Consider the following 23,144-nt stretch of genomic DNA (forward strand, 5'->3'; position numbering starts at 1 on the left):
GGTCAGAGGAACGCGTTGGGCAAACTCTCTGAGAAGGAGCGACAATGCACGATGTTTATGGGAGACTATCATAGGTCAAGCCCGGGACCGACCTGACCCATTCCAATTTTAATCAAATTTAATTAGAAATAAAATATTTATGTTATATATATAAATATATGAAAATTATATTAATAATAAAATATTGACCCTGCCCAGCCTTGTAGCATAAGCAATTCCTGTACCTTATTTTTAAGACATTATTTAACATAATCATGAAACGGACTTGGGATACGAATATAAAAGGTACAAAACCATTCATGAACTTTTGCGTCTGGAGAATTCGGATGGTCCTGGAAAACAAATGCTTTATTCGATTTGTAGGAAAACCCTGCAATGTAGCATGTTTGCATCCAGTTAATGGATCCTGGGATAATGTTTATTCTCTGATCGAGTGAAAATACTAAAGTATGTTGCAGATCAAATATCACCACCGATTCAAGATCTCCATTGTTCCTCAAGTTCACGAATCTAAAATGAGAGAGGAAGGGTGTGATTTGAGACCGATGAATTTTAAGATGTAAAAATTAAAGAACTTATGTTCCAGTTTATGCATTTTTTCAACAGAAAAAACTTTGGATCCTTATTAGGATTTAGCTAGGGATCTTAAATCTTGAAGTCTAAGGTCCGATAATCTAAAATCATTTTAGATTTTAAATCCGACACAGATCAAACGCTCCTCAGTTGCTAAGAAAATCATTATAGAACCTAACAACCTTATCCACACACCACTAAACTCTTAAAGAATGGGAATTATTTCTATTTAAGACTTTATTATTCTCAAGTAGTGAATGGTTAACATAAATTGCTAACTTAACTCTCCAAATAATTAGTTATAAATTGCTCCTAATGTGTAGAGAGAGTGAGCTTAATGGAGAAGAGTTATGCAAAAATGATAATATTAATAATAATGATGACATAATTGCCCATCTTCATGCCCATTATGCCATTCCTACGTAATACATATGAAATTTGTATGATCTATTTATATACATTCGAGAAGGAATGAAATATGTGCTTACGGTGTTTTAGACATTTAAAAAATAGATGTCTTTAATTTTCATAGTACTTGGTTATGTTAAACTAACAATTGAACAAATTAAGGTTGCGTTTAATAGCTTCAGATCTAAATCTGAGACTGCATTAAAAGACGTATTTTATCTCAGTAGCTTGGATTTCAAACACATATTGCATGTTAAAAATCATGGATTTAAGATTGGATTGGGGGTGGAGATGTGCCTGTTCTTAAATCCATGGATTTGAGATCCTAGGGATCTCAGATCTGTGGTGAATCAAACACAAACCTGAAGGTAATGAGCTTAGAGGGCTTTTATTTTGGTAATTCTCACCTTAGCCAGTGCATATAAAAAGGAAAGTCTTAGGACACCTTCCGAACCCCATTGTTGGAAGCCAACTACTCGCTGCGCAATTCTATGATAAGGAAGTAAAAGGGTTTTGTATGTTTCTCTTTGGAAGTAATATCACATAAAGCATGACACAGACAGACTATAGATCCAAAAGAGCAGACGAACAGAAATAAACTTGTTAACTTATCCTGCATGGAACGAGAGTAATGCTTGTTAATGATCTTCTGTCTTTAAAATGACTCCAGAGAGTCAATTTTCCTTCTTTGCAACCAGTGCCATATAAATCAGAACCTGAATCGATTCGTTCAAGCCTTTGCTTCCTAGAATCTGCTGTTAATGGGCAAATTATATTTTTATATTCGTTTCTCATGAAAAAAAAAAAAAGGAAAGTACCTTGCGAAAGTGCCTCCGTTATATAGGATTTCCGCTGCAAACTTGCCGGAGAGAAATATAGCCAGTAGCGGAGATACAAAGGGCTCCCATTAAAATTTTCATTGAAAGAACTAAAATTACAACATGATAACTCAAAATTTGACACCAAACTTCAGATGGTGACTCAAGCGCTCCTCAATCACAAAAATTTTCTGACTTCGCCACTGCTTATAGCTGATCCTATGGGCTTAAAATCCTTTCGACCCATAACTTAAGTTTCTTTTGGTGCGATGTCAAACAGTGCCTCCAGCATTGGTCAGCAACTTACAGATCGACCATTTATTTCTGTTCTATTAATTCTAGTGTAGAAAATTTGATTACGTTAGTTTCCAGTTCATCAACAGGAAATCTTGGTACGCATTTGATTGCAGCAATTCAAAAGCCAATTTTCAAACCCACAGATCACATCCATATGGTTTATAACGGGAAAAGAAAAATCACAAACAAATGTAATCAATTTAGTTAGCTTAAAATACCAATAGTTTTGCTCTTTTCTATATATATATATATATATATATATACACAAACTGAAATCCTTCAAACATCATCCATCCAAAAATCCTAGATGTACTCTCTGTCGCTTTCCCTTAACCCACATTTCTCTCTCTCCCTCTCAAAGCCCATTAACCCATATTTTCTAAAATTATCATGCCGTATCAACATAATTGTATCTGTGTGGTACAAGCATAAGGGAGGCTGGTAGGGGCCTTGCCCCCTTACCCCACCTCAAAAAAAATTGTAAATTTTAAAAAAAATATTTATCGTATATAAAAATTTTGAAAAATTTGATTTCAACTCTTATTATAATTTTGAAACTATAATTCAGACCCCCTCATGAAAAAGTCCTTGCTCCACCTCAGTGTGATGGCACTTTATTAAGATAAAAACTAGGACATGTTCAAGAAGATGAAGCTTCCCCAAACATAATCATCTTGGACAGCCTTCCAGAATTTGCAAACACCACAATTATTATGCCACGCAACTAGACTACAGAGCTGTCCCTAATAAACTGACGAGGCGATTTCAATTGTCCAGCCTGCCCTTGGTTTAGACACCCAAGTAGGAGAAAAAACTTTAGTTTTGAGCCACAATTTTAACACATTTAGCTTCTAAGCAGGCAATTCAATATTCAGAAGAACTTATGAGCATGTCTGCCACACTTCTCGCTTAACTTGAGAAGCAGATTTAGCACAGCATCTACAAAGAACATAGCTACGAATCATCCAAATTTTCCAAATGACAATGTTGAAGCAAGCCATCCAGCACCATTTCCAATCACTAAAGCAGAATTTTTTCCATTTCCACCAAGAAAACATGCTCCCAAGATCTTCTTTGGGCAGGCGTCATATTCCAAACCAGGGCAAAGCATAAATCCATATACTCGACGTAGGACAGGCAATTCTGGAAGAGGGTTGTTGCTGGAAGGATTTCCAGATATTAATCTGTATGGTAACACTTTGCCAATAACAATGGATTTACATTGATGATGATCATTGATTTTTTCTTGTGCGCTTTGCCAATAACAATGGATTTACATTCTATCAACATGATCGATCCTAGACATGAACAGAAGAGCTTCTATATAAACACTTAAGAGGAACAATGCTTTGCAACCCAGTACCACCAGCGATGCTTGATTGAACTTCCGTTTCGCAAACACCAACATCACCAGATTGACGTAGAAACTAGGAGTTTGATGCTTTTTTTTTTGTTATTAGCCTTTCGTTCCCATAAAAGCAGAACATAGAGGAATTACCTTCATAAATCAGTTCACTTGCAGACCACTTTCAACTTGCGTACGGGTATCAATGTTGAGGATTTGGTTTCAGTTCCCAGTGTATCAATGTGTGCTTCTATCTGCTTGTAGCATAGACTGAATTCATCTTCCTGGAATTGCTTTTCTTCCCAAAAACTACTGATTGTTTCACGGACTGAATTTGGACTTAATTACATCCCTGATCACAGGATGTGAAGTTGAAAAAATTCTGCCATTTTCATGAATTCTCTTATCATTGCTTTGATAAGTGGAAACATCCCTATGAAAGACATCCATACCCTGCTCCAACTGTACATTTTCGGATTCAAGTTGCAGAAGAAATGTATAAGCTATTATTAGTACTTAGTTACGTAATGTTGTCGAAGGGCATCAGAGACATGCATCAAGGAAACACAAGTTGATTGTTGGGTACAGAAACAGTCAAATCCATCATTCAGCTTTGACTCGAAGCCTTAAAACTGCTTTGCTTGTATCTGCTCGTTTTACATGTGTAATCAAGTGTCATACCTAACAAAATACAACTTTTGTTCGTACAGTTCTGTCCTTCAAAAGCTCACCATTTTCGGGTGCTTTACTTTCATCTTTTACTAAATTAGAGCATCCAAATTAATCAAATGGTTAGCATTCTAATCATGTTTTACTGCTGCAAAGTTCAAAAAACTTCCATGTTCTGGTATTCTTACTGCCACTCTGTTCAATGCAGCCCATCTTGAAGAGCAAGAACAACCAGCCATTACCTTGGCTTTTATCTCAAGCCTTCTAATTACCTGCAGGGAATATGGAGATTTGATTCTTCCAAAGAAACTATATGCTAGAAAGAGTTTCAATCCCCCTAAGTGTATAAAAATCACCACACTAAATATGTTTTTTAGCTATACATTATTCCCAACAAATGGAACGCCATGTGTCGGCTTTGCCCTTCTTTTCTTAACAAAAAGGTTCAGCCATTGACAATTATGAGTTGCCAGTGATACTTGAAGCTCTGCCAGGTCCATTGAGGCTGGCTGGCGTGCAAGTCCTTTAATTCGTTTGGTGCTTCAAGCACAATGATAAATATTGATATCTATTGATATACATACCAATGGGATCTGTTTCGAAATATAACCTATTGATATACATACCCCTGTCCCTCTCTCTTTCTCTTGATTAGTTTGGGTTTTATGTTCGTCCCTCTTTGGCTTCCAATCTCTCAGTCTACCCCTTTTGTCTTGAACCCTCTTTTTGATCTCTCTCTTGACCTCAATTTTGCCTCTTTCTCTCTCTGGATCTCTTGATGGTCTCTTTGTATGTGCATATGCAGCAGAAGAGGAAGAAGTAGAAGTTATTGTGAAACCAATGGATGGAAAAGTGGCTGTTCAACCTCAATCTGAGAAGAGTTGGCTCTGAGGATCAGAGAGGGTGATGGCTGTAGTATATAGTATTGAAAGCAATGAAAAGCATCACTCAATTCGCTGTGAAGATGTTCTACAAGGTGGATCAAAAGGATAGATGTCATGAGTTCTTGACAAACGGTTGGCTCCACGAAAAAGTCTAGATGGTATGTATACATGTTTATACAGGTATACGTCCTTTTTTTTCTTTTGTTGATTCAGAATGAACATGCATGTATATATACATATTTATTTTGATTCTAGTCTTTCTGTAATTGATTCAGTGAACTGCAAGAAATTAAGAAGATTGTAAACGTTTCTATATTTCTTTTTCCTTCATGGATGAATGACCCTTAAATGTTCTTCCTTCTGACTTTTGAGATTTACTGCACCATCAAATTGATCTTGAAACCAACTCTACTATGACTATGGCCTTTGAACATTGCATTTAATGAAATGCGAGAAGATAAAGACATTGAAAATCCATATGCTAGTTTTTTCACTGTCACTGAAACAACAATGAGGCTAGAATAGCTGGCATTGATGATTTGACATTCATTAAAAGTGGACCTTAGGGAGGATCATCTTTTATGAACACATGCTAGCAATTGATTCCTTCTTTCTATTTCAAATTGTTTTATGGACTTTTCTTCAACTGTTCCTTTTTTCTTTTGAACAAGAGATAATGGACCGATGGCAGCTACCAGATTTAGCCCTTGGAGGTTTTGCATGCTTGAGTTGTAAAACTTTCTTTGGCATGCCTTTATTCAGGTGTTAATTTTGTAATCTTCTTAATTTCTTGCATTTCGCTAAATCAAATATAGAAAGGCTACATGCAGAATAAACATTTACAATCGACTTCCTAATAAACTTGATCCTTGACTTCTTCTTGCTCTTGGGCAAGTTCAAGCCATCAAACAATTGCCGAGCCCTCTGGATGTTTGAATCGAGCTGATGGTGCATCAAGAATTCGAGGTTGTTGTCCTTTCATTCCAGAATAGCCGGTCGTCTTGGCATTATACTGAGAGATACTTCATTGCTTTCAATGCTACAGTAATGCCAATCACCTCCAATTGAGGTTGAGCATCTATTACATGATGTTCTTCTCTTAATAACTTCTCCTTCGTCCTTTTGCGTTGCATGTGTATAGAGAGAAGAGGCAAGAATCAGAGATATTTAGAGAGAGAGGCAAGGGTTGAATTCGATAGAGATCAAGGAGAGATAGAGAGAAAGGGGGCAGACCAAGAAATCGGGAGCCAAAGAATGAAGAGAGACACATCCCACTAACACCCATTCTAAATCCACTAGTTATTGTTGTGCTTGAACAATGAAAAACAACTTAAAGCACTTGCATTCCAGCGAGGTCAATAGTGTTGGTGAGTCAACTATCATCGGCAACCCATAATTATCCCAGGTTGAATCCTTTTATTAAGAAAAGATGAGCAAAGTCAACACATGGTGTTCCATGTGTTATTGAAAGACATCTCATGTGGAGGTTTTCTACATGCAGCATAGTTGCAACTCTTTCTGTTGTTGTAATTGGCATTAGCGTATAATGAACCTCTTTGGAAGAACCAAATGTTCATATTCCCTACAAGCAATTAGTGGCTTGAGATGAAAAAAAAAAAAAAACCACAGGTACTGGGCGGTTGTTGTTGCTCTTCTAGAAGGACAGCACTAAACAGAGAGTAGCGAGAATACCAGAATATGTATCTCAAGTGTCCTTTGAACTTTGTGAAACTATAATATGATTTGCATGTTAATCGTTCGACTAATTTGGATGCTCTATTTTCATAAAAATTGAAAATAAGGTACATGATAATGGTGAGCTTGTGAAGGGGAGAGATTTATGAATGTCAATAAATTGGATATTGAATCAGATATATCTTTAACTATATCTACTTTTTAAAATATTTATATATTTAAATTTGGATTTAAATATGTAAAAAGAAAAATCATATCCAGATCTAAATTTACAAACCAGATCAGATCCGATCTAAATATAATTTTTACACTCATATCTAAATCTGAATTTTGAATCGAATCTAACCGATTTTTAAAATATGAGAACATTAGATATAAGTAATTTAACCTGAATCCAATCAAATATTTATATATATCCAAATCCCAACAAACATATTATTTCTCACATCAAACATTCAAAATCCAATCCTATTTCTTAATCAGTTATTAAACTATTTTCCATATCCGATTTTTCTTGAAACTGTTCAAAGCACCCTATTAAATGAAAATGAAACCCTTTTTTTCCAGCAAAATCAGAGGGCTATGATGAGTTTTCTTTTCTGGCTGGTTGAACAAAAGAGATAAAGCGACCTCAGGCCAGAGCCGTCAAGAGAGACGCTACGGTCAACATTTGCTGATGACTCTTGGCCACCCCTTTCATTAGGGGGTTCTGGATTACAGAGAGAATCAACCACAATGTTTTAAAACTTTGGCGTTTCAGAAACATATGGATCTTAGCGATCTGGGGCTACCAAAGGTAGTCAAAAAGTAAAGCCGACCCCAACAACCAAGATTCCCGACGGCAAGTCTCCTTTGCCGTCCGCTTCTGAAAAAGTTGCACTACTAACATCCAAAAAAAATAAAGGTGAAATCCACAGATAGGGAACCGTCCACAGTACGTGAAACAATTGGCGTACCACTCCACCAGATTTCCTCCCATGTTTATGATCATGACAAGACGCCTAAAAAATTGGGAGCCGGTAGGTGAGAATCCAACACGCCCATCTTCCTTTCAAAAAGTGCTTTTGCCAATCTAACCGCAGAAACCTGTGGGCGGCAGATGAGAAGACCCCCGCTAACAAGTAAATTTTGGCATGCCCAGGCCGGTAGGTCTGAAAGTGGAGTTGAGTCGAGCTGATGCTGAAGAATTAAGTGGGCATACCTAAGAAACCAGATCACTTAGCAGAGATCTTGCCAAATACGAAAACCTCGTGGGGCCTTTGACAACAAAAAAAACCACTATCACAGTGTCATGAATCTATTCTAACGATTTGAGCAGATCCAAAAAATAGTAGAACAGTGTTCTATGAATTAATGTTCTATCAATCTACCCAAACCTTTGCGACAGATGCACAGGACACTGTAATAGTATTTCTGTTGCCAATCGCCCCCTTGGAATTTACCTCTTCTTTGAGGAAAAAACATAAGCTAAGAGCCTAAGCCCTCCATCATAATGACCAAGAAGAAACAGCACAAGGTAACTCGAGGTGCAAAATACAGGGCTCCAACTGGTCCAAAGTCTTAAACTCGACGCCTTTCGTAATGCTCTTATTATCTAATGCAATGAAACGCATAACCGCTGCCAATCATAAAGAAATAGCACATGCTATAATGCACAAGAAAAGGACTATCAAGGGTCCTGTAAGATTCAAACTTGAGTTCGATAACAAGCAAACAATTAAAACATGGCATCAATGACCAAATTGGCTTAGGAGCCACTCAGTTGCCACATTGGAAACACGTTTCCAATTTGAAAAATGAGAAAACAGTCAAGTAAAATGCAGAGACAAATACTGCGATAATGTCTCGTTCACATACACGTTTATTTGAACTCATTTTGGATCAGCGAAGAAACTGTTGAGTGAGGGCATGATTTCTGGAGCTCTGTTCCGAACAAACTTCCTTAGACTATGTTCAGCATATCTTTCCCCTTCGGAAAAGTTCTCCAAGATTCCTGCAGCTCTGTTTTCCTTATTAACCCTGCATTTAGCAGAAGCAAAAAGAGCTGTATCAGATGCTGCATAAGTCGTTCACACACTTGCATTAGTAGCGATAGAATTCAGAGAGCCCAACAAATTCATGTGCACCGGCACCATTATGCAAAAAAAATCCAAAATTAGGCCATTGGGCAGTCCGCTGCAAAATCAACAGTAGCCCAAAGGGGTGGACAAAGTATAAGGCAACTACCAGGCTGTTTTCATCGATAGAAAATTATGGGAACAATGTAGAACAAAAAATAGCCAATAACCACAACCGAGAAAAATCTCAAACGCAAGGTTTATCTTGCATTTTAGCAGCAAAATTCCAATCCTCAAGCATATCCAATTATCCATCCATTGCAACCTGCTAGTTTCCTTCACTGGATGGAGCATACAGTAGCCCGGCGTACTGGTTACATGATCTGCACTACTTTGAAGATGCAGAAGAGCTAGGGGTACACGAGGAAGATAAGAATGGCTTTTGCACCTTCCTCAGACATAGCTCAGATCCTGTTCCTCCATCTGCCATTATTTGGAATCTTGGATCTAGTGGACGTTCACTCGATCAAAATTAACAGAATGGCTTGATCTAGGATTAAATTTTCAGGGAATAACATAGCAGAAACAGCTATTATGATACTGGCCAACCTAATATGAACTATGCCCATGAAAGAAACAGTACCCATTCCTCATCCTATCTCCACATTGCATGGGGCAAGCAGTACCAGCATGTAGCCTTTGGATCCACCTTCTTTAGTGCCTTACAGACACCTTTCAAGATTTTTAATGAACTGCATATAGGAGAGATCATATTTTGCTTTGTTGCCTATCAACTAGTCGGAAAACACTGTCAACGTGAGGTAGCTTACTAGTAAAATCTCCATGTGGAAATTACCTTAACATATTAGCAATACAATAAGATACCACTGAAAGCAGCTTCCGTATTTACAGTCTAGACTCTAAATGGCCGAAAAAGAATTACAAACTAGAAAAAAATTGTTTGCAGATTAGCATATCTTTTTGCATAAAACCATAAAAAGTGAAGCTCCAAAATTATCAAGAGAAGCTCTTTGTCTGGTGGACGAAGCAGAATCACTATAATAGTGCCCATGATAACAAACAAAATTCACGATAAATACGTGTCACAAAATTTACTTTGCCAGCAGAAGTTCAAAAGATTGCTCTCTCGCTAGAGGTTACATCTATAACAAAAGAGCGTTACAAACGTGGCAGACATTAAGAAAGGATGACACAAGAGAACAAGAAAATGCAAACCCTCACATGAGAACATGCAAGTTCGTTTTACAATTTATACAAATCTTAAAAGCTAAAAGTAGAAAGGCAAAATTGGAAGCACAATAGAAATTCTCTGACAAGCTTGACTTTCCGAAGAACCAAGAAGTTTACTAAATATCACAATTCTTGTGACCATTCTATGTTTCAGTATTCACAGGATCTGCCGATTATAAGAATCGGATTTTTCAGGCAGGTCTTAAAACTTGATCCGCCATGAAGTGAATTTCACATTTCGAGCTGCGTGTTTCCGACACACGATCCAAATGATCGCAAGAATTTCAGAATTTATGAGAATAGACGTGATCGCAAGAATCTAGTAGTTACTTAACGGAAACTAACAAATAAACTCTTTCATACATAAAACACAAGCAATCCATGAAATCTGATCCCTACTGAAATAATCTTGACATCTTGTAGGGCAGTTCCAACCACCTCCATCAGCAATCTAAAAAACCAAAGCTACCGCACTAAGGAAGCACAAGCGTGAAACAAAACGAATACCATTATCAGATTTATGCAACAAAAGTTACAAAAACAACACCCTAGTCAAGCGTTCCCTTCAACGCCGACCACCTTCCCTATCAAAGGAAAAAGAAAGGCATGCAATCTATGGGGGAAAGGGGCAAGTCTTTACAACAGAGAGCGCGCACGCGAGATAGAGAGAAAGAGAGAGGAAGAAGAGGAGTTCACAACCTCACTTCGGGGTTGATGCAGATATTACGAACCAATTGGAACCCGCAGATGCCAACGGCAACCCCGACGGCAGCAAAGAGAGGATAGACCTGCACGTACACAGACAGAAAGAGAGAGACAAGGTTACAATTTCTTTCACCACCATCGATCAGTAAAAAGAATCATCAAGCACCACCTTCCCCCATCCATGCCCTCCCAAAAAGAATAACAAAGATGGGCGGAGAACCACAAAGATGGCACCAAAAATCCCAGAAAAGGGACATAGCAAACATAACAAATCAGATCGGAACCAAATGAGGAGGAAGAAGAAGGAAAAGAAAAAAGAAAAGGAAGTTGGGGGTGGGGAGAGTTTGTTACCTCGGGTCTCAACCATCGGGAAGCCATTGATGAAAAAGATGAGAAACGACGGAAGAAAGCTGCGAGTCGAGACGAGGAGGATGGACCTTCGCGCTTCCCTCTCCCTCGCTCTCTCTGTCTCACAAACACACAGTTTCTTGCGGGATTGAGAAATCTGCTGGCTGCTGCCTCTTTTATAAAGCGATCAAGTCCACCTTCCGCACTAGACGCAAAATTACCAAACTATCTACCTTCTTCTCCGATGTAGTCGAATCTGGTCCTCCTCAAACCGCCTTCTGTTTTGTTTTCTTGGTCTTTTCTAATTTCTATCATCATTCTGCGCTCCTCCTCCAACATCTATCATTTCCTCCATTAGCGCCCAATTCTTATCCTCCATCGTTATCTCTTAGGGGGAGGGGGCGTATGATCGGCATTTAAAAAAAAATTGTAAAAGAAAATATTTTGTCAGGTAAATCTATTTCCATGTTGGAGAAAATATCTTAAACTATTTTTCCTTTTTACTATAAGATTGGTAAGGTTTTTCCAATTGTTTTGCTTGTAAACATTCATGTAAGTTTTCCTATGCTTAACTAGAAAGACCAACAAAGATCTCCTTGTCAAACGGCTGCACCAATCAATATTATCATTTCCCTTCTAAAAATGACTCAAAATATACCTAACTTTGTAAAGACGCTTAAATTTCTCTTGCGAAATCTTCCTTTAAAAATCTAATTAATTAAAACATTAATAAAAAAAACTCACTAATTTGGACATGGATTAATTTTTCTGGGTAATATATACATAAAGATGTGAATAAAAAAGGAATGAACTTGAAATTTGCAGAGTAAAATATAGTTTAGTTCATGCCTCTTGTGCTTCCTTCCATACTTTTTCAAGCTGTGGTAGGAAGAGATGATCACAAGTTTTATTAATATGCGTGATGCGTCAGCCAGCACGCTGGAAACTCATTTGCTTTAAAAAATAATAATAATAATTTGAGACCTAATATTCAATATACAATATTGGAACGCATGAGACGTTTGTTGGACTATTAGATTATTTTCTTTCGTCGCTGAAAATTTCGTTTGGAGACACTCTTTTCTCTTGTATTCAGAAAGAAACAGAGGTTGTCTAAATTTTCTAGTAATGTTCAACATTTGATGGGTGCATGTGTCCAAATCTATGTAGTAGGATCTGGTAAAGAAATCTGAATCTGATTACTAATCTGATTCAATTTTGATATGCAGTTTCATAACTGAATCTGGGATCTGACTCTGGTATTAGACTTAGACTGAGATCTAATAAAAATTCAACAGTTGCACATACAAATCTGGGGAACTGAGTCAGGAGATCTCAGATTCTTCTGTTTGAGAGATTTAGATGCTAAATTATGTATAATATTTTTACTTGGAGCAATGCAAAATGCATCACTCGAAGCCAGATATGTCAACAATTTCATTTCTCATAAATTATTTTCATAGAAAAGTAAAAGCAGAAAATGGTATTCGATTTGAATCTATTTAGTCAGATCTGATAAACAAATCTGAACCCACTTTCCGGTCGGGTTTGATCTTTATGAAGTTTCATATCCGGATAAGAGACCGACATCCGACTGAGACTTATGAGATGATTACACATAAATTTTGGATCTTGTGCTAGTTAGATTTGTGTTCAACTTTAAAGAAACTGGCATCTGGATCTGAGTCCGAATTGGAATTTAATTATATAAAATTTCGGTTAATAGATCTCACCCGATTTCTCCACACTCGGCCGGCAGAATGCAAACTTTCTTCAACAGAGAAGTTAATACATCTGACTAGATTTGATATTCAAATGGCATACGGAAAAAAAATAATTTCTCATTAAATAGTTGGATCATATTCAGATTTAAGAAATGAAATCTGATCGTATTCGTATTTGGATTTAATTTTAGGTAAATATCCTATATTTAGTGCCTTTATCGGATGAGCGAGAGGTATGAATCCCACCACTCGAAAAAGGCCCGAAGGCCCTCCCATTTTCCATGCTTTCGGGGTCCTGAGTTGCGTCGGTGTCAGCGATAGCAATGGTGTACCCTTCAGCTTAGATGTCGCGCCCTACCGCCTTAAGACACAGGAACATAGCACCCATGGGAATAGAACTAGAGACCTGCCTTAATACAGGCCCCTATCTCGACCAGCTACGCTATGCTCCTTAAGACCTATTTAGTGTCTTTACATTGTAAAAGCCTACGAGCTTTAGTTTAAAATTTGAACTTAGCTTCATAAGTGAATTTAAAAAATTTGGATTCAGATTGTGAAACGTGGTTTTGGATTTGGATTCATATATGTCTTTCTTTATGCTTATTTTCGATGTAAAGAATATCCAAAAAAAAAAAAAGCAGTTAAAGATATGTGTGACTTGAATCCAAAAAAAACGGATACAGTTAGAGATATATGTGACTTAGAATCCGATTCATTGAAATCTTTTATCTTTCAACACATATCAAACATATAATATACATAACAATACCCCACACCGACAAATTGTCCCTGTCTCGTCATGCAACATGCGATTCATGAGTTCGAATTTTATATTTTATATGATTGAAGTTCACCGAATGCAACAACTACTCTCCATATAATTATGCTTCTGACGCGTCTCAACTACAAACACGCGTCATGGCGACAGAGACACATCTACAACAGAGAGAATTAAGAAAAAAAAAGAGAGGAGAAAATTAAGTCTGTGTGGTTCTTGTCTAATTTGCGAATCTGACGTGGTGTCTTGTTCTTTACGCTAGAACGTGTATAAACGAGGGCCAAGGAATATGAAGGTAGAAAGAAGACAAAATTAAGTTGATCTATATACAACTGTCAAGATTGTATACCATTGTCAAGATTGTACCTGTATCGTCTCCTAAGTCACCGGACCGGCAGACTCTTTTTATGTTACTGTTGCACCCACCTCCGACTAAATTTGTATAATATATGTTGTTTTGATATTTTACTATGCAATACAATTATTCAAGTATGTTATATACATTAATAACTAAATTAAAATAATATGCTTATTCTGTTATATATATAATAAATTAATAATAATAATAATAATAATAAATACCTTCATCGCACCACTGCACGTAAATTTTTTGATATGTGCTGTTCCGGCACCCGCACCTGCACCCCGCACTATGGTGACATAGATCGTCTCTTTCTTTATTTGATTTCCATTGGTCATGGTTGTTAATTTCGGCCAGTCAGACACATATCGGCCGAACTGTTCATATGGGAAAATTACAATATCTGATTAAAAAATTGAATCGAATTTGGACTGGAGAAATGACATTTGATCAGATTTTAAATTATATATATATATATCATTTGAATTTAGATGTTTTAAATAAATGTTTTACATCGAGTGTCCATACATTTTGAAAACCGACTAGATTCCATTCAAAACTTGCACTCAAATTCCATTCAAAACTTGCACTCAAATTCAGATATCAATGTAAAAAATCAAATTCGGATTATGAAATTGACTTTCGAATCCAAATGAATTTGAATATGAACATGTGAACACCAAAAAAACAAAAAAAAAATGATACAATTAAAGACATATCTAATTCGAATATGAATAATTGACATTTTTAATTGTAGTGGTAAAAAGTGCATCGGGCATAGTATTTTAAAGTGGTCGTGGTCGGCCATGCATGACTGAGATTTGATTTCATCATACGTCACGAGGATATGAGATATCGCAAGCAAGTAGATGTCAATTTATTTGGTGTGACATTAAGATTAGGGTTTCAAATGCATTCATAAACGCTTGTTCTTTGTGCAAACTGTTTCAAACTAGTGTACCATATTAGCCAGTTTGGTAAGATCCTTGTGCCGTCTTTAAATTGGCAAAAAAATTAAAACCGTACATAAGATGTGGTAAGGTAAGCAGAGATAGAACCTACCTAGCTTCAACCTTATGCTAAGAAATAATTAAATTCATGTGCATTTTCAATCAACCTGACATTCCTCGCATGTCAATGTCGATTTGAAAGAATTGCATTTCTTTTGCAAAACACACACACACATATATATATATATCTACATGATTTCTCACAAGTACAATTAAAAAAAAAAAAAACTGATTCATTGACATGGGCCATGAAAGATACTTCATTACTTTCTTAGGGGAAAGAAGGATTTGCCAATTACCAAGCAAAAGCAAAAAATGCATGGAAATTAACGAGTATCTCTTATCATTTCGGATCAAATGGTTGAAGTTGCAGTCGGAACAGACTATCTTATAGCTTGCCTAAGAGCGGTAGGTAATAATGGCGTATAAGGAATTCATCTCAAAACCTTAGAAGTTTTGAGAGTGGAAACAGTAAATGAAGAAAGGGAAAACATATATCTCTTGGTTGCATGATTTTTGATAAAAATTGAAAAGGTGAGATTGGGTGGTGCAGAAATCTTACGTATCAGAAAATCTTTGACTACTCAAGAACCGATAGGACCCGCGAATCCCCAAGACTTCCTTTCCCAGAGAAACAAAGGCGAAAGGATGGGACTCCTCGCCTCATCCTGGATGCCTTCTCTTTATCAACCCCCCCATTGATTAGGCCCTCGCCCTTGCAGCTTGCAGAAAATGAGCAAACCCAGAAGGTACCTTTTGTAAAAAGTGAGATTTGAGACCTATTTGTGGCAATGAAAGGAAATCACGAAAGGATCTACTTTTTTGTAGTAGGCGGACGAGGTAGACGTAAAAAGGGAACCCCGCTGTGGTGCGCTCCATTTGGTTGTGCCGCCGAGTCGAGGTCTTGAGAGGACCGTCGGTATGAAAATAAGACATTGAATCCAAATCGGTCAGGCCCAGCTTTGGGTTAGGGATTCAATTAAATCAGAAAAATATATTCTAATATTTAGTTTTTTAAATCATTACAAATAACGCATAAAGTCAAGAAAGAAATTTTTAAAAAATATTTTAAAACTAATAAAAAAATGAGCAACCTAAGGCAGGAAACTGAATCTATTGTGCGACATAGTATAGGTCTGCGAGTGATTTTGAGTTGCTCTCGGATCTCACATACACTCTTGACGCAAAGTGGGTGAGTGGTTAAAAGTTTCATGTTCGAGTAAGGAATTAAGCCTTTGTTTTCAAAGGGGTTGGTGCAATAGGTGAGATAGGGGCTAGTAGGCAGTCAGTTTTTGCTTCGAACATCAACTCTTTGTGCAGGAAAATGAGAATGAAAGAAAGTCATCGTCGAACAAGTTGAAGCGAACATCAACTCTTTGTGCAGAAAAATGAGAAGGAATGAAAGTCACCGACGAACAAGTTGAAGCACTTGGAGGGCTGAGTCATGAGCTACCAAAAACAAACTCATGTACCTTAAGAGAATGAGGGGTTGGATAGGGGTTTCTGCTTCTCTTTTTGGGTGGTAGAATGAAGTAGTCATCTTCTTTGTACCTCAATGATTGGCAAAATTTAATACATTCATAAACTAAGAGGTAGATGAAGGAGAGCAAAAATGAGAATGGAAATACTAAAGCATTCTTCATGAGATTATTACTTGTGAAGAAATTTCTACATTGTGGAACTAAGTTTTTCTCCATTTGTGAGGAAATCATCCTTACCGAGCCACCGCATGTAATCAACTTCAGCTGCATATAAAGGTAATGAATTTTGATTGATGAGCAAAGTGACTAAGTGAGTAGAGTAGATAAAGCTCTCCAAACCCTTTTTGAAGCATTTTGCCCAATCAAATCACATCCTTAAGATTTCTTCCCACAAGTGTTCCTGTAATTCAACCATGTAAAGACACGATCACATTTTTGTCAAGCTACAAAATCTAGATTCAGCTCTCCAGTCATATCTTGACTTTCCATTAACCCCTTCACCTGTGTTTTCCCACCCAAGAAACTTGTCATGCAATAATTTGTTGACAAACAATTATTCAAGTCATAACTGTAGTATTTTTATGCAGGATTTTGTGAGGAAGAAGAAGATGGCACTGGTAATTAATTCCTGCTCTGCTCTGATACCATGAAAACAATCCCAAGTAAACGTGGTTTGGTGTAAACTCACAACTATTAGCGTTATTATCTCATCGACCGATGGTAATAGTAATATTAAATTTACATCCATTATTTCCATGTTTATCAACCTAATTTACAGTTGTGCCCATTCCTTCTTTATCTCTTCTGTCAATAGATTGAGAACATGATCTGCTTGCTTGCTGTAACCAATTGATTCTCATATTGATCTGTAGTTAATCTCGTTTATGGGGCGTTCGGTAGTTTGGAATCTTGATTCAAAAATGAAAATTGTAGAATCATAATTCCTCCTCAAACTGAAATGGAGTGTAAAATTTTAGGTTTTCCATAAACAAGATGCCCTGTTTGTTTAATAATTATAGTTTCTTAAAAAATGAGTATTTTGATTCTAAAATTTCATGATTCTAGATATGTCAAACACTCTCTTAGTACTTCTGTTATGAGTGTGTTCCAAAGATTGGTAAAGATTATAGAGTGTTGTAACAAGAACCTGCTCTAATTTTGAAGCAAATTCGTGAGATAGTAACAACCTATTTGCTCCAAACAGGCGATGTCGCTGGCGCTGGTCCATAACTAGCGAACGAACCTTGCAAGAGCTCTGAACTCAACCTGGTCGAGTCCAAGCGCTGGTCCATAACTAGCGAACGAACCTTGCAAGAGCTCTGAACTCAACCTGGTCGAGTCCAAGCGCCGGTCCATAACTAGCGAACGAACCTTGCAAGAGCTCTGAACTCAACCTGGTCGAGTCCAAGCGCCGGTCCATAACTAGCGAACGAACCTTGCAAGAGCTCTGAACTCAACCTGGTCGAGTCCATGCGCTGGTCCATAACTAGCGAACGAACCTTGCAAGAGCTCTGGACTCAACCTGGGCGAGTCCAAGTCAAAATGGGCGTTCATGTCCAACCATGAAAGCTGAAGGATGAGAGACGAAGGAAAATCAAAAGGCAGACAAAGAAGGGATCGTGGAGATTTGGGTGTGGAAAGCAAAAGAGGAAAAAGACAAAGGAGCAAAGGTCCAAACCCGGTGGGACCCGCGAGATATGGGACGCCCAAAAAAAGGCGAAGCTGCGGATACCAAATCCCGACCTTCCCGATGAATTGCCGATCTTCTTGTTTTCTTATCGCCACCTGTCCTCGGCTCCTCGGCGGAAAGCGGCCGAAACGCGGAAGATCTTCCGAGATCGCTCGCTGGCCCCACCTGGGCCGGCCGGACTCCTCCTCTCGGCCGGGCCACGTGGACGGCCGGTAATTGGAACATCGTAACATCAAATCGACTCCTTGGCAAACTCTCAATGGCAGAGACACTATTTTTTAATTATTTTCAAAATGTTTAAATTTTTTTTATTAGTTTCAAATGTTCTTATGTTTATTTGTTGTAAAAATAAATATAATAATAATGTATTTTCCCAAGGTAGGCCGTTTTAATTTCGATAATGTGAATTTTAGGTAATTTTTTAGGTGAGCGTCGAGAAAGCCTTTTTCATTCCCTTGCTTTTAGAGTTCTAAGCTGCCTCGATATTAGCAATAAAATGGTCAATATGTAACCTCAAATACAAAATTTTGAATTTAACGGCGTACCCTCATTTTCTCACAATGGTAGAATCTGATCTTTAATATAAGATTATCAAATACACCCTCTGAGTTTTTAGTTTGTTTATTTTATAATTCTATCAAATAATTTGCATTGGGTTACAACGCGGTCGCAAACAATCTGGACAACTGAAATTTTCAGAAAAAAAAAACAAAGAAAGAAAAGAAAATTCATGGAATGTGACTGTCGCAAGGACGGTGGACCCTGTGTTTGATCTTATCGATTTAGGGTCGAGATACATGGATCAGTACACAAAATCAGATCCGGGACCCACAGACAGTCAGCCAAGAAGTACCGGATCAAGAGAAATGGACCCACAGATCCCATCCGCTCCACTACATGAAACAGCGGTTGCCCAACCAAACTCACACCCACCAAAAGTCTGGCAACTGTGAACAATCCAAATCTGACCCCACCATCCGTACCCAGGATCCGGTTGCTTTGAATCTACCCAATCTTTCAAATTCTTCCTCGCGATTTTCTTTGATTTTCCTTCATACATTTTAATGAATTTAATTGCCAAATCCGTGCAGATTCGGCTCGATCTGTAGCACTTTCTTGTATGAGAATGAAGCTTTGATGGACTTAGTTCCAACGAGTGATGCAGCCCAAACTCGGGGTTTCAAATGGATTTGAGACTCGTGGTGATATAAGATCAGTAAGATCTCAAATTCATGGATTTAAGATCGGACACTATCCCATCCAACCTTCAATCAAGATTTTTTTACATGTAACGTAGATTAAAGAGCCACAATGCTAAAATCACCTGTTTATTTAAACTAAGGATCTTACAACGAACACTCTCTAATGCAATCTCGGATTTGAGATATTAGGTACAGCTTCACAAAGCCTTATCCAATAAGTTTTGAACTTGCATAATTTCAAAAACCAACACTTTTCATCAACATTCATAATAATCAACATTATGTGATCCGCCAAAGAAAGTGAAATTACTTGGTGAAGTTGAAAGTACGAAAGTGCAAAAGGGAAGCAAGCAGTGTCTGCTCAGTCCAGACACAAGCATATGCTTCACATGGGTTGTTCGGCAAGGATGAAGCCAACAATCATATGTTTTGATTTTCTATTAACCGGTTCATGTGGGCATTAGTTTTTATTTTTTATATTTTACAGGAGACAAATAATTTGAAAATTGGAAAACAAACCGGTACGAGCTTAAGCGTATCGTATCGGGTTGAAAAGCGATACCGCTCTCAAGCGTGTCATATAAAATGACTTTGAATCGAGACTCGAAACGCTGGCCGGGTCGAGCCGAGCCGAGCCGATGACACGCTTGCTTGGAGGAGAGGGCTGCCTCAACTCGGCGGTTAAATGAAAAGATCGCGGGGGATGGTGGCGGGAGGGGCGTCGCAGCCGTCGACTAGGATACGTCCCGTCAGCAATGAACACAACGGGCTCGGCCTTTTAAGAGCTTTCCCGGTCAAAGCCCTCTTCTTCCTTTCCCTCTCGATCCTCCTTCTCGAATCTCTCCGGAGAGCGACGCTCCTCTCAAAAAGTCGATCTCGCCCTTCGCCTTCTCCCTTCATCCCCGAACCGCCCCCTCGCTCTCTCTTCTGTATAAATATCGTCTCCCTCTCCCGCCTTCGCCCCCTGGTGCGCTCCCTCATGCTGCTTCTCCGTCGCCCTCCTCTCTCTGGTTCTTCTCGCTTTGGTTCCTGACGGGAGTCTGACTTCGTCTATCATCTGAGTCCGAGAAGCGCATTCATGGCCTGCGATGTGCCTCACGTCCTCGCCGTCGACGACAGCCTAGTCGACCGGAAAGTTATCGAGCGCCTCCTCAAGAATTCCGCTTGCAGAGGTCCTTTCTCTCTCTCTCTCACACACACACACTATCTCCATGTCTCTGTTATGATATTCCTTTCCTTCTCCTCGCTTCGTACTTTTGGACTTGTCATTCTCTCAGTGTGCTGAATTTCTCTCTGCTTCTCTTGCTTGGTGACTCTTTCTTTCTGTTTCGGTGTCTGATTTACCTTTTCTTAATTCGGATTGCAGTGACTACAGTGGAGAGCGGGAGGCGGGCGCTTCAGTTCCTCGGCATCGACGGCGACCAGCAGCCGGTGGGTGAGCCGATGAGCAAATCCGCCGTTTATTTCCCTTTTGTTTGCAGGATTTTGGATCCGAGTCCTGTTCTCACGATTTCTCGCTTTGTCTCGGTTTTTTTATTTGGAAATTTCAGAGCTTGAAGGTTAATATGATAATCACGGATTACTGCATGCCCGGAATGACCGGGTTCGAGCTGCTTAAGAAAATCAAGGTGTGCTTTTTCTTCCTCATTTCTTCTATTCCTTTTCCCTGAGTTGCCCTGCGTGAGTCTGTAGACCACAGCAATCGTTCATAATGGTTTAAACTTTGAAGCATATGAGAAAGCAATGGCTTTTTAAATTAGCGCCGGTAGAAATTCACCGCGATCATGAAATTTCCGCGGGTTTTCCAGTTATCGAAGCTTTTAGCTCTTTGTGAAATTTATGCATGCCGTTATTCTCCAGCGTTGGTTCCTTGCCTGGAGAAATTCAGTGAATCCGAGTCCGATACCATGACTCCGACCCTGCGTCTTTTGCTGGAACACCTGACCAATCTCTCTGTTTTTTCGGATAAGTAGGCGATAACTTTTCTGTGAAGGGACTAATTGTGTCTCTTTTGCGCTTTGTTTTCTGGAGCAGCAATCGTCGGCGTTGAGGGAAATCCCCGTGGTGGTCATGTCGTCGGAGAAAATCGTCGCTCGTATCGACCGGTGAGCCCCTACTTCTCTGATTTCTTTTAAGGCTGTTAATGACCAAAATCGCCCCTCTGCTGTCAGATGACGAACGTTTCAGTGAATTATGTGTTTTCTTTTGGAGACTATCGTCACATTGTATAAAAAGAACAACGAACGCCCGACGTCTTCAACCTCTGTTCCGGTTTCTTCCTTTCTGCGGAAGGCGCCGGTGCTCCCTTTAATGGCGAAACTGTCCCTTAAGATGCTCCCTCCCTTCCGGGATGAGTTCTGGTGGTACTTTCATCTTCCCATTGGGGACAGGGACCTCTCGAATGGGCGGCGGCCGTCCGTTTTATGGAATGGCTGGACAACGGGATTCATAATCTTTCGACTTTGGAGATTATTCATTTCGGGTTCCGGACCCGGGATTCTCGCTTGTAACTTGGCGGTTGGTCTGCCCCGTCTTGCGTCGCGGTACGGAACATTGAGCCTCGATTATCGATCCGTTCAGGGTCTTTCAGGTCGAAACTTCACAGTGTCAGGAGCAATTGGCCTGTCCAGAATCGAGAACTGTCCGGCGGATCTTTTCCGGCCGCATCTCGTCAACCATCCTTTCAAAAAACTCACAAAGACTTTGAAAAATTATAAGTACGTAAGTTTTTGGTGTATTTAAATACTGGTCATTTCTGGTTCAGATTTGCACAAAAACGGTGGAAAGGGTAAACGGCCTTTTTCGCTTGTCAGTTTCTAGTTTGTATTTGTTGAGTCTGCTTCTGAGCATGTGGTGAATGTGTGAGCAGGTGCTTGGAGGAAGGGGCGGAGGACTTCATAGTGAAGCCGTTGAAGCCCTCTGATTTGAAGAGGTTGAAGGATTATCTGGTTGGGAAGAAGGTGGTGGAGCAAGTAGAAGAGGGGCATCAAGCGCAGTCCCGCAAGAGGAAGCTGCCCTCCTCCCCATTATCACCATCACCATCGTCCTCATCCTTACTGCCATGCAATGACCTTGACGTCATTCCCCCTGCATCACCCTCTTCGTCGCAGCCTCCACAGAAGCTGGCCAGACTAGACTCTCAGTCCGTAACTGTTGACTCCTTACTGGCGTAGAAAGAGAGAGGTACAGGGAGAGCCGTGAGCACTTCTCCCCCCTCTCTCTCTGTTTTAATTTTGTGATGGCAATTTGAAGATATGTACAAGAATCATGTAAAAAGAAAAATTAAGATCTGTTCATACGGAATGAATCAGAAAAGTCTTCTTTTCTGGATACGTTTGCATTGATTTTTTTTTTCCCTCCTCCTCGTTGTGGCGGTCACATGTGGAATGCGTATGCTATTGGAGGCTAAATGGTCCCTATATTGACGCATTAATTCATCTCTCTCTCTCTAGTCTCTCTACCCCGGCATGTGACGACATGTGGCGTGTGAGGACAAATCGGATCAAGTTGAGAAGAAATAATGAGCCAACAAAAAGAGTGGTGGCAGGTGCACATATAAAGATGCTGTTTACCCGGGGGATCTTGAGAATGGCGAAACGTCCGCAGCACGAGAAAGCAGGATGCAAATAAATAACAGCGGGGAAGAAGAGATGAAAAGAGAGAGCGAACATGTGAAAAGGGGAGGGAGAATACGGCAACAATTTATTTTTGTTTTTATTTTCATACAGATGTTTTATAATTAATTAAATATTTATATATGATGTGCCTTATAAAAAAACAGAATTTTTATAATTGTGTCCCTTTAGGTAAACATTTTTGGCTCGGCAGCTTTGTCGATTTCGAACAAT

The 23,144-nt window shown here is 39.0% G+C and overlaps 2 protein-coding genes across 3 annotated transcripts; one reads left to right on the forward strand and one right to left on the reverse strand.

Moving 5' to 3' along the window:
* Nucleotides 1-8,340: 8,340 nt before the first annotated feature.
* LOC116259046 (uncharacterized) lies at nucleotides 8,341-11,345 on the reverse strand. Its single transcript, XM_031636646.2, has 3 exons — nucleotides 11,054-11,345; nucleotides 10,697-10,785; nucleotides 8,341-8,708 (listed from the first exon to the last, which is right to left on the reverse strand). The coding sequence occupies exons 1-3, from the start codon at nucleotides 11,078-11,080 to the stop codon at nucleotides 8,561-8,563; spliced, it is 264 nt and encodes an 87-aa protein (XP_031492506.1). The 5' UTR covers nucleotides 11,081-11,345; the 3' UTR covers nucleotides 8,341-8,560.
* An 8,895-nt stretch (nucleotides 11,346-20,240) lies between these two features.
* LOC116258377 (two-component response regulator ARR17-like) lies at nucleotides 20,241-22,628 on the forward strand. Of its 2 annotated transcripts, XM_031635505.2 has the most exons (5): nucleotides 20,241-20,468; nucleotides 20,663-20,727; nucleotides 20,847-20,924; nucleotides 21,331-21,401; nucleotides 22,166-22,628. In XM_031635505.2, exons 1-5 carry the CDS (start codon nucleotides 20,375-20,377, stop codon nucleotides 22,467-22,469), a joined length of 612 nt encoding a protein of 203 aa, XP_031491365.1. In that variant the 5' UTR covers nucleotides 20,241-20,374; the 3' UTR covers nucleotides 22,470-22,628. The 2 variants fall into 2 exon arrangements, with proteins under 2 accessions (XP_031491365.1, XP_031491364.1); XM_031635504.2 differs by lacking the exons at nucleotides 20,241-20,468; nucleotides 20,663-20,727 and adding an exon at nucleotides 21,468-22,013 and having other exon boundaries at nucleotides 20,872-20,924.
* Nucleotides 22,629-23,144: the final 516 nt, after the last annotated feature.

Source organism: Nymphaea colorata, chromosome 8 (assembly GCF_008831285.2).
Source record: "Nymphaea colorata isolate Beijing-Zhang1983 chromosome 8, ASM883128v2, whole genome shotgun sequence".
Classification (NCBI taxonomy): Eukaryota; Viridiplantae; Streptophyta; class Magnoliopsida; order Nymphaeales; family Nymphaeaceae; genus Nymphaea; species Nymphaea colorata.